Source organism: Urocitellus parryii, chromosome 1 (genome assembly GCF_045843805.1).
Source record: "Urocitellus parryii isolate mUroPar1 chromosome 1, mUroPar1.hap1, whole genome shotgun sequence".
NCBI lineage: Eukaryota > Metazoa > Chordata > Mammalia > Rodentia > Sciuridae > Urocitellus > Urocitellus parryii.
Window position 1 is genome coordinate 89,069,399 of NC_135531.1, and position 12,689 is coordinate 89,082,087.

General features: G+C 32.6%; 1 protein-coding gene across 1 annotated transcript in view; it reads left to right on the forward strand.

Annotated features, from left to right (window-relative positions):
• The window catches only part of Fer (FER tyrosine kinase), a 414,004-nt gene that overhangs the window by 153,263 nt on the left and 248,052 nt on the right, over window positions 1-12,689 (forward strand). The window contains exon 11 of the mRNA XM_026391317.2: window positions 7,923-8,015. Coding sequence (XP_026247102.1) covers window positions 7,923-8,015 — 93 coding nt within the window. The remainder of the gene's footprint in view (window positions 1-7,922; window positions 8,016-12,689) is intronic.

Sequence of the window (12,689 nt, forward strand, 5' to 3'; positions counted from 1 at the left end):
GTTAAAGCTGGTGAAGTCCCTTGATTTCCAGACACTAGGGTTATAATGAAATAATACTTCCACACTTGTTATAATGTATTTCTTGTTTCACTAATAAAGTTGGTATGCCTGATGCTTTATTATTGTCCCTGAATTATTTTAAAAGCAGAATCTCAGTTAAGCTGAATCTTTTTTTTAAATTAGTTCTAATTAGTTATACACGACAGAAGAAAGTTCTTTGATTCATGGAGCAGAATTTTTTGCTTCTCTTATTGTACATGAAGTAGAATCAACCATTCATGCAATCATACATGGACCTAGGGTAATGATGTTCATCACATTCCACCATCTTTCCTACTCCCCTTTCCCTCCGTCTTTTCCCCATTTAAAGTTCCTCCATTCATCCTACCTCCCACCCCCATTAAGGATTTGCATCCACTTAATCAGAGAAAACATTCAGCCCCTGGTTTTTTGGGATTGGCTTATTTTGCTTAGTATGATGTTCTCCAACTCTATCCATTTACGTGCAAATACCATAATTTTATTCTTTTTTAATGCTGAGTAATATTCCATTGTGTATATGTGCCACAGTTTCTTTATCTATTTATCTATTGAAGGACACCTAGGTTGGTTCCACAGTTTAGCAATTGTGAATTGTGCTGCTATAAACATTGAAGTGGCCGCATCACAGTGGTATGCTATTTTTATGTTCTTTTGATATAGACCAAGGAGTGGGATAGCTGGGTCAAAAGGTTCCATTCCAAGTTTTCTAAGGAAATCTCCATGCTGCTTTGCAGATTGGTTGCAACAATTTGCAATCCCACCAACAATGTATGAGTGTGCCTTACCCTCCACATCCTCACCGACACTTATTGTTGTTAAACAGAATCTTGATAAGTTAATTCATAATTATGTTTTTCAAAAAACTAAACTATACAATTGTTTATCAATCAAAATGTGTCAGCATTTTGGTGGTTGAGTCAGTGAGGTGATCATCAAGAAAGTAGTTATTGTGTATCTTACACTTCTATATAATTTATATAAAGAATATTTTGAGGGATGAATAGGCAGAACACAGTGAAACTAGGGCAGTGAAATTATTCTGTGTGACACTATAATGGTAGATACATGTCATTATACGTTTGTGCATAACCTTGGAATGTAAAATACCAAGAATGATTCCTAATGTAAACTGTGAATTCTGAGCAATAATGATGTGCCAAGCAGGTTCATCAATTATAACAGAAGTACTACCTAGTAGGGGATGATAATAATAATAAAAAGTATTACCTGGCCATGCATGTGTGGGGGCAGGGGAACATATGGGAATCTTGGTTCCTTCTTCCAATTTTACTGTGAACCTGAAACTGCTGTAAAAATGGAGTTGTGAAAGAAAAATAATTATGTTTAACCATTTGGGAAACACATTTGGGAAAAGCACTAAGGAACATGGGTTGTATTTAGACATTGACTAGTAAGGGAGCTGATTACAGCCTCTTGCTTCCCTAGAGGCATCATCTTACTTAAGAAATAGAGAGTCAAGAAAGAAAGAAGAATGATTTATTGTGTTCTTCATCATAGAGCTCACTGAAGTCTATTCTATTATACCATAGATTTGCTTAGCATTGTTATTTTAAAACAAGATCTTTATATCATTCCAATCTTCCTTTTATACGTTTGATTTACAGTTTCTTTTTTCAAAATATGAAGATATTTGATTTAGCAAGAGGGCTTTTTTGTTTTAATAAATATTCTTACTATACAAGCATCAAGAGAGAAATAAAATATAGCAAACTAGGTTACTAGGTAGTGAGTACCTCTAAAATTATTTGCCTTCAGTCAGAACCCAAATGATGAAATACATCATTTAGGAGCTATTTTAATGCTTAAATTTTGTATCCTGATGGAGATAGAAACCACGTATCTTGCATTCTCCCTAGAAAATCAACATCTGCAAAAGATTGAGTTACTTGTTTGTTTATAAATGCGTTCCTTTTATGAAGGACATAGCAGTGTTTGCAGTATTTCATTTACATTATGGAGTCATCAAAAGCATAGAATTTTTTCTGGAGATAATTTTCTCTGGGTTTATAATTTCCCTGTAGTTTTTTCTTACAAAATCCCTGTGAATTTCATGGCTGCTTTGCATAAGAAGTCCTTAAGATATTTGGCACTCAGCCTGGCCTTTTAAGCATAAATATTGTTATCTTTTCTTTTTTTTTTTGGTTCTTATTGCTTCCAGATTCGAAAAAGTATCTGACTGTTCCTGCAGGGCCAGATAATCACTTTAATTATGCCTTCCAAGATTGCTATTAAATTGGATTTATTTACAGAAGTCTGTGGGAATTAATATCTGGTTATTTTTAATAACCTATTATTTTTTAAAAAAGTGTCCCAATGATAACTTTCACCATAGTTTGTCTTCCCATTGTTTTGTGTTTTGAGGGCACCTCAGGCATGTAACTCATGCCAGCCTGATATGGAACTCTTTTGTGGGACTCTCATCAGTAATCAATGCAATGCAATTATGGGGGAGTTGGATAATAATCATGGAATTTTTGAGATGAAGATTTTATGTAGTCCATTGCTTCCCTGTTTACTGATGTGGAAACTGAGAGCAAGGTAGTCATTTTACCCTGGTTCATGCTGTTTGTGCCTTCTGTTATCAAGAACCTTATTCTTTCTGCTTAGGGTTTCTTTTAAGAATCTCGCTTTGAGAACTGTTGTATACTTTTGGATCAAACGTATCACTTACACAGCATCTAGATAGTCATTTGATAGAGCTTTTGATTTTTGTCAAAGCTGCTCCAGTCAGCAAACCCCTAATTTTTCCCTTTTATATCATTGCCTATGCTTTTTGTTGGCCAGGGATGGAGGTAACTTATTTTATTGCAATTTACAAGTTCTAGTGAAGAGTAATTTCAAAACCTGATAGATATGATTTTGTTTTGAGTAAATTTAGGTATTGCTTCTTACAGAGTTTTAAAAATAATTGATAATGATTAAATTTTAATTGTGAAACAGTTTCAATTTTATATGTATGTATATAGACATATAGACAAACTTAGGCACTATACCCATGGTAATTACTCTGAAGGGTAGCTTTTTAATTTTAATTATTTTAAAGCTGCCATCAATTCTTTGACATAAAAATGAACCTGTTGGGGCTGGGGCTATAGCTCAGTGCCTGCCTAGCATGTGTGAGGCACTGGGCTTTAATCCTTAGCACCATATAAAAATAAATAAAATGAAAGCATTAAAAAAATGAACCTCTTAGTAAAATATATATTTACATAATATATATTTATATAATATTATTTATAATGTAAATTTATAGGTGTAAATATATATGTATATATGAATGACACACAAGTATGGAGATAGGGAATATCTCATTTTATTATTATTCAATTTAAAAATAGGGAAAAACTATTGTTAAATGAAATGTGAAACCAAAACTGCATCTAGAACTTTTCTTTCAAGTAGGTTAATATCTGTACTTACAACATTTTCTCCTGCATCTGATCCCAATATTATTTTATTATTTTTCATAGCATTGGCTCTCCCAGTCTTCCTTCTCTGGTGCAGACCTCCTGCACTGTGAGAAACTGCCTTTTGTTAGAATCCTTGTGTGTCCTTTACCTGGAGAAAGCTCTTTATCTAGTCCTTACTTGGGGTAGGTAAAATGAGTGTTACCAGCTTTGGCCCAGCAATTGTTTTTTCCTCTCAGATCTTGAGTCCCTTACAGGAGAAAATTTCTAGCAAGACAAAAAAAATTGTAGAAGTATAATAAAGTTTATTAGAGAAAAAGGAAAATACTTTTTCCAGAGAGAGAGAGAGAGAGAGAGAGAGAGAGAGAGATAGAGAGAGAGAGAGAGAGTAGTTCCTCCCAAAGAGTAGAGGGATGCAGTGATCCTTTGTTTCCTAATTTCACTAGGGATCTTAGGGAAGTTTCTAGAGTATCCCACCCAAATACCATATCTCAGCTTTTAACTGACAGTTGGATTGTCTTAAAGTCCCTACTGCACATGCTTTTACCCACAGGGACCCAAGTGAAACTCACAGGGAAGGGTAATTACTATTATAATAGGATTAAAATGATATGTCAAATATCTAAAGGCAACTTTTAGTTGCCTTGGCCTGTTCTGACTGGTTCTGATTAGAACTTGTTTTTCAGATTTTATAGTTGATGGTCTTTGCTTTTAATTATCTCATTTTTCTGAGTGTTGGAATCTTTGGTCTGTGTGAAGGTCAGAAAACTCCCCCTTCAGAGTAAACTATATTCTTATCACCAGGGAAAAGTCTTACCTTCCTCCAGATAACAGAGTGTTTGCTGAGGAATGTAACAGTATCCTATTGACTTAAGCCAGAGCAGGACCAGGATGGCCTTCAGTAAGTTGCTCTTTGGTATTGTATTGCCTTTTAAGAGAAAGCATGTGGAATGCCAGTAGGTAGCACCACTTTACAGAATTATTGCCTTAACCTCATGTCCCACTAATATTCATGTCCATCTGCTACCTATCGTCAACACCAGCCCTGGAAGACCTACAGACACACTTAGGCACTGTGTCCATGGAAAATGAAGGAAAACTTTATAATTTTAATTTTTAAAGTAGCCATTTAATTCTTTCATCTAAAATATAAACTGTCAGTGAAGACAGTGCAATGTGATTTGGTATTATGTAGATTATAATTTAAAGATTTTATTTAATATTACGTAGACAGAAGCTTTGGCAAATTAATTTTATGTTTTATTTTGGGAAATTTGGACAGCAAGTGAGCTGACACTGGTTGAAATATTTTATAAACCCTATTTTTATTTCGATTATTCCTATATGAAATTTTAGGTCTTATTATTTCTTAGATCAACCTGTCTAAAAAGTACCTTAAAGGAAAGGGTGTTTTTACTAATTGTATGCTTTTATTTATTTATTTTAATTTTTTAAAGTTGTTGATGGACCTTTATTTTACTCATTTGTGCTGAGCCACAATAAATTCTCTGCCTCTGAGAATCGAACCCAGTGCCTCATGCATGCGAAGCAAGCGCTCTACCACTGAGCCACAACTCCAGCCCCTGTATGCTTTTAAATACACAATATATTATGTTTTATAACAACAGCAGTTTTTGAAGTCTTTTTTATCCCATACCTGGATTTACCAATTAGATAATTCTAATCTTCCATGTAAATAAATCTAGTATTATCCTCTTAAGAAAATGTTAAAGGGTTTTATGGGAAAGGATTCTCTTTTCTGCTAGGATTTGATACCTAAGGTGTTGTAACCTGAGGGAGTTAATATCTACCATCTCAGTGCATATAATTCATATATAAATAAAATGCTAATACTTAAAAATCTCCCCTGAATTTTCTGCTCTTTTGTATGACTTTCCTTACAGTTTCCATCGTTTTTCTAGTACTCTCACATGGTAACAGTACTCTGTCTGGTTATCCCAAGAGCATTGACTTAGAGTAAAAGCCTAAATTCACAGTAGAAGTAAGTGCCTGCTGCTTTCTTATGAAGCTTTTCATTGCCAAAACAGATGAGATGAGCACTTTGATCTCATCTTTCTGTAGTAGTTGCAGTGGCAAGATGACGATTTCTACAGTTGCACAGAACAAGTAAAGAAATTCCCTAAAGAAATAAGAAAAAGGATAAATGGGGCTGGGGACTGGAAGAACTATGGTATCTTCAGTGCTTTCCAGGGTGTGTGCTTCAGGCCATCACAATACATTTCTTAATAAATCTAATTATAGAACAACTGAATATGCTTTACTCCCATTATTACTCTCTTTATATCCCGCTTCTAATTTTGTTGTTGTTTTAACCATTTTTTTATTTCAGAGCACTTTGGAAGCATCAAAAAGAAAACAATACACACACACACACACACACACACACACACACACACACACACAAAATACCCAAGCTGAGGAAGGGAGCATGTTTTAAAGAAAAAGATCACTACTTCATGGTTGTTCATTGTTCAGCCCTTTTTGTGGTTCAGTCATAGTGATTTTTATTAAAAAGTAAAACTAGAGCTACAGCTTCGATTAATGCTTGGATGTAAAGTGCATGCTCACATTTCTAAGGTGATGATCATTTGTACAACAGTAAAGATTTATTTTCTGTAAGTACATTAAATATGTATATGCTTTTTAGTCTGAATTTCCAGTCGTTTTTAGTAATTTACTTGTAAGTCACCTGAAAGTTTATATTATTTTTTGTTGATACATGATGAAATTAATTTAAATGGAGGAATTAAGAAACAAGCCTTCAGCAATAGTGAACTAGCCAAAACATACACATTTTTATCTTTATGTATTTACTCATAATTTACCCATCAAGTTTTCCATGTAAGTCAAATATAAACTTTTTAACATTAAGGACAAAAAATAACCAAGTTCATATAAACTCTATAGTAATTTCTTTCCTGGACCCTCAATAAATGTCTCGGAAAAATAAGAAAGAAATTAATATACAGTTTATAGATAAAACAAGAAATACAAAGAATATGCCAGGAAAACAAAACAAAGTATTAAATCACACACACACACACACACACACACACACACATACACACACATACACACTAAGGAAACAGCATAACAGAATATTTCAGATACCACTATAGTTGTAAAAAATTTTTCACATTAATTTTCACATAATTAAGCAAGTTAGTTATGTGATGATGAAGTTGCACTCATCTCTTCTGTTAGAAAGTTGTCTTAATATTGTTTTAAATGATTAATATGCATATATTTATAGACTAATCAGAACTATTAGCTCTGTATCTGTTAGAAGGAAAAGTAAATAAAGTAGGAGTAGGTAAGTGGAGAGGTGAAAGTTGAATTTTATAAGGTAGCCAAGAATGTCTACTTTTACTACTACAGGGACATACCCTGCTATTGGAGACAAGGAAACAAAAGGTGTTGTGGCCTGCTTAGCTATTTTCCACAAGTAAAATGGAGCATCACTACTAATGAAAGACATGGAAGTATTGTTTGACAACAGGATCTCTTGTTCTTTGTCTGCTGTTAACAGTTGAAATGTAGTTCTTGTATGGAAACTGACCAGTGCTTCCATTGCAAACCCTCATAAGTTTTCCCTTGTTCCTCTTATCTTTTTTTCCTCTCTTTTGTTACCCTCTTACCTATTCCATTCAGTTAGGAGTGTAAAATGGATCTGAAATTGTGAAATTTTAAGGAAATTTTTTTTCAGTTGTGATATATGATATTCAGAAATATACATTCTGAAACAAATTTAAATATAGATTGACTTTTCTTAGTGGTAGTTCAGCCACTGCTGCCTTTTTATCTTAATGTCCCCACTCCCGAATTGTTACCACCAATCATATCATGATCCTCCCCCTTATCATCATCCTGATGTGAATTTTTGGGAAATTGACCATGCACTTAAGTGGAAGTCACTTTAAAAATGTGTTCCATATAAATCTCCCTTTTTTCCTTCTGTTCTTGCTCTTGAAAATTTTTTACAACTATAGTATTATCTGAAATATTTTAAAAACAATAATGTTATCTGAAATTTTCTGTTATGCTGTTTCCTTGTGTGTGTGTGTGTGTGTGTGTGTGTGTGTGTGTGTGTGAGAGAGAGAGAGAGAGAGAGAGAGAGAGAGAGAGAGAGAGAGAGAGATATTTAATACTTTGTTTTCCTAGCATATCCTTTGTATTTCTTATTTTATCTATAAACTGTATATTAATTTCTTTCTTATTTTTCCCAACTCAAGGCATTTATTGAGGGTCCAGGAAAGAAATTTCTATAGAGTTTATATGAACTTGGTTATTTTTTGTCCTTAATGTCAGAAAGTTTATATTGACTTAAGTGGAAAACTTGATGGATAAATTGTGAATAAATACATAAATACAAAAATGTGTATGTATTGGCTAGTTTACTATTGTTGAAGGCTTGTGTCTTAATTCCTCCAGGAAAGAAAAGAGAGGCTCTCCAAATTTGAATCTATTCGTCATTCAATTGCTGGAATAATTAGGTCTCCAAAATCTGTACTGGGCTCCTCAGCAGTAAGTAGAACTAATTCTGTGTGCTGTAGTCGTTATCTATCTTTTTTCTTTTGTTTGTAAATTTATAGTTATAAATAGAAAAATAAGAGCATAATTTAACTTTTAGTATGCATATGATTCTGTATATATGTCTATACTAAAACATCATATAACATTGAAATTGGGAAGACAATATCAGTGGATCCCCCTTATTTTCAGGGGATACATTCATTACTGTATGTATCCCTACTGGATGTATGAAACTGAGTAGTATCAAACCATGTATATATTTTTTCTTATACATAACTGTCATAAAGTTTAATTTATAATTAGGCACAGTAATAATAATTATAAAATAGAACAATTTTAAGAATATACTATAATAAAGCTATATGAATATATATATGGTCTGTCTCTTTCAAAATATCTTATTGTACTGTACTCGTTTTTCTTTGTGTGACCTTGTAAGATGATTTAATACTATAATTGCTTTTGGGAATCTGAAACTGCAGAAAGTGAAACCATGTATAAAGAAGGGACTACTCTATTAGAGTCTTCCTATACTATAGATGAATGATTATGGGAACATTTTATGTACTTTGGAACCTTACTAGAGGAATAATATCAACAAATTTCTTGTGAAATAATACTTTTATAGCAGGGATTACTGTGCATGTATTTAGAGCATATCAGTTTCAGTGTTCATATTTTTATGAACATTTTGATTATAAAATTAAAGTCTGATATATTAAACATTCAAACCTAGGTCTGGCATGTGACAGAGGTAGTGGGATAGTAGTTATCTCTGGAAAGAGCAATTTGGTCAACCCAGATATGCTGTGAACAAGTACATGGAACTTTTTCTCTAAGGCATTAGCTTCCTATTTGAAGAAGTTTTTCCCCTCAAATATACAAGTAGTTGAGTTATTGAGTTTTAATGTGAATGTGAATATTTCATGTGTTAAGCATGATGATCCAAGATGTATATCAATTCCAAACTACTCAAATTTTAAGTGTAGTTGATTTTGAGTTTTAAATTTAATTAAGTTTTAAATATAATTTATAACTTTTTTTCTTCTCTGCTATTTTTGGGTGTGCTAATATGGTAAAGGCAAAAATAGAAAAAAAACCTTTTGATTATTTTAAATGATATTTTTCTAATTATAAAAGTCTTAGAAAACTTGCTAGATTAGCATGGTTGTTTGTTTATTGTGATATACTTCACATAACACTTATTCACATTTTAAAGAGTACATTTAGTGTTTTTTAGTATATTTTGTAATATGCTATATTTTGTAATCACCAATACCATCTAATATCAGAATATTTTAATCCTCTCAGAAAGATACTGTATACCTGTTAGGAATTTATTTCAATTTCCTCTTGCCTCATCTCCTGACAGTTAGCTATCTGCTTTTGGTCCTCTGGATTCCTATGGGTATGCCTCATGCAACACATGGGCTTTTATATCTGGTTCTTTTCACTTGTTATGTTTTCAAGGCTCATCCATGTTGTAGTGTATGACTTCATTCCATTTTCTGACCAAATAGTATTTCATTAATGGGTTTATCACATTCATCAGTTGATAGAAGTTTGGGTTGTTTCCACTTTTTGGCTATTATCAATGTATAAGTGTTGTTTACATGAAGAGATATTTTTACTTTTCCTGTGTGCATACCTAGGAATGGAATTGCTGAGTCATATGGTAATTATAACTTAAGTTTTTAAGAAACTGTCCAACTGTTTTCCACAGTGGCTACTACTAGCAATGTATGAATGTTCATTTTACATTCCTACTAGCAATGTATGAATGTTCTAATTTCTCCACATTCTTGGCAAAACTTGTTATTTTCTATTTTCCGTCTTTTAAAATATAGGCAACCTAGTGGGCATGTAGTTGTTTATTTGCATTTTCCTAATGACTAATGATATTGAGTGTTTTTCTCATGTACTTACTGTCCACTTGTATATGTACTTTGGATAAACATAGGAAAAGGAAATTGGAGTTAATCATAATAGTATTCTTACTTGAATAAGGTCTTATCTCAATGTTTTTGACAGTGGAGCTACCCTTAAAGACTAATGGAACATTTACATAGGTCTTTATGAAAGGAAGAACATAACATAGATGATAGATAAATTTGGCTTTAACTCTGTGTTTGATGTGATAAATCAAATCTTTAATATTTGTTGTCATTATTAGGGTAGCATTTAAATATGTTATTTTAGCTCCAAACATGTGCTCTTTCATTCATAATACTAAAGGAGTATAAACCATTATCAGTATCTCAGAGCACTGAGACCAACTTCACATGCAGTTCTTCCCATTTTCAGAAGGTTATAGTTTTGCATTGAGAATTCTCAGTGACTGCTTCTAAAGTCAATGTCAGTGCTGTTAGACTATACTGGCTGGCAATCATGAGTGTCCATTTTAACAGAAAGTCATTTAAAACATACTATGTTTAATTGTCCCAGTCATGTCAAGAATACTGCTCTTTTTCCTGGGCCATCCTTTTACTGAGGAATTTCTATGATGAGTGACTGAGCAAACCCCTTGTTTCATCTTACAATCTCTTGTGAATATTGGTTGTTTCACTGGCATGTAGAGTATATAATAGTAGCACTGTACTCTTAAAATCAGATTAAAACACATTTTAGTTCTTTAAACATCAGAAGAAATATTAAATTATGCAACTGTCTTCTTAAAATTCATTTTTTCTATTCTCTAGCATAAATAAGATTTGCTTGCTTACTTTTCAGAAAATTATAATTCAGCTAAGTTTAAGTTGTATATCAGATTATGTTGTATAATAATACTTGGATTCCACCACTGACAGAGGAATGTGATTATTTTCATGTGTAGCACAAGACACTTGTATTTTTCAGCATTCACCTTTGAGTCTAGCAGAATAACCTGTGCTTCCTCTCTCAAGACATATTAGATTCAAGTTAAATATTATATATTTTATACCTTAGTTGTCTTGTATTGTTTATAAGGTCTTCATTAATTCCCCCATCATTAAAATGTAAAGAAGTAAATAACAAAGAAAATAGTGTTTTTGCTCCCATAACCAGATTCTCCTGTATAAGTTAGTCATGTTTATGAAAGTTTATTCTCTGAATTATGAATTATGAATCACTTGCATTAACATATGCAATTTTCAAGAAGGACTTTTTGGGATATTTCCAATATTTTTACTGTGATAGATCAAATATGTTCTTGTATGTGTTTGCTCAAATGTTTAAAGTAATTTGCACAGATCATGTTAGACTATGTTCCACACAGGCAATTCCAACATGAAGATAAATGTTTAAATTTACTGAAATATGATTGCATACTGATTCATTGCAATGATCTGCTAATAGTTTAAGTTAAAATGTATAATACAAAATTAGCACTGAATTCAGCTATTTGATGAAAATGTGTTGATATTGTGGCATATTTTTTACATAAAATATTTGAGCTTAAAGAAAAAATACTTGATCCTTAAAAAATAAGACTAGCAAAAATATTACAAAATGATAAAAATGACAGAGAATGAATGAGAGTCACAAGCACATTCATAAAAAGTAAGTGCACAAAATTAATAAAAAGAGAAAAGAAAGTAATTACTGATAAAGAGAAGATGGTAAGTAAAGACGCTAAGTTGGAAAAAAGAGATATCAGAGGAAATCCAAAAGATATTGAAAAAAACAGACCTGTTACTCCATAAATGAATTTAAGAAAAATATATTTTGGTAAACAAAAAGGCAATACAGGAAGCAAGTTGTGGGAGTAAAGTAATTATGAGTTTGGCTTAGTTGTCTCTCTTTGTTTAATAAAGTTTCAGAAATATTTGTATTTGAATGCTAATTTAGAGTTCTGTGTAATTCTTTATAGTCACCATTCTAGGGAACAGTGTTGTTATTAGCTTACAACTAAACAGACTCAAAATCTTGGGTATTAAAAATTGTTAATTAAGAAATTTATGAAGAAGAGTTTTGTTGTTAGTTTCATTGTAGGAAGTAAACATTAGATAAAATATCTTTGCTTTGGTTAATAATCTCAGCACAGAAAAATTTGTTAATTCTATTTTTTATTGCTAATAAAACCTGGAATGTGTTGAATTACAGTCCTTAGTGCCAATCAAGACAGAACCACTTTCCAATTAATTTTCATCCCATTTGGCCTGAATGCAGATGACCCTGAAGACCAAACATTTGTATTAAATTTTTTTTCATTTTCCTTTTTTTTTTTTTTATTGGTCGTTCATAACATTACATAGTTCTTAATACATCATATTACACAGTTTGATTCACGTGGATTATGAACTCCTCCTTTTACCCCGTATACAAATTGCTGTATCACATCAGTTTCCCTTCCATTGATTGACATATTGCCTTTCTAGTGTCTGATGTATTCTGATGTCTGTCCTATTCTCTACTATCCCCCCTCCCCTCCCCTCCCCTCCCCTCCCCTTTTCTCTCTCTACCCCTTCTACTGTAAATCATTTCTTCCATTTGTATTATCTTGTCTTACCCCTCCTTTCCTCTTGTATGACATTTTGTATATCCCTGAGGATCGCCTTCCATTTCCATGCAATTTCCCTTCTCACTCCCTTTCCCTCCCACCTCTCATCCCTGTTTAATGTAAATCTTCTTCTCAAGCTCTTCGTCCCTACCCTGTCCTTGTTTACTCCCCTTATATCAAAGGAG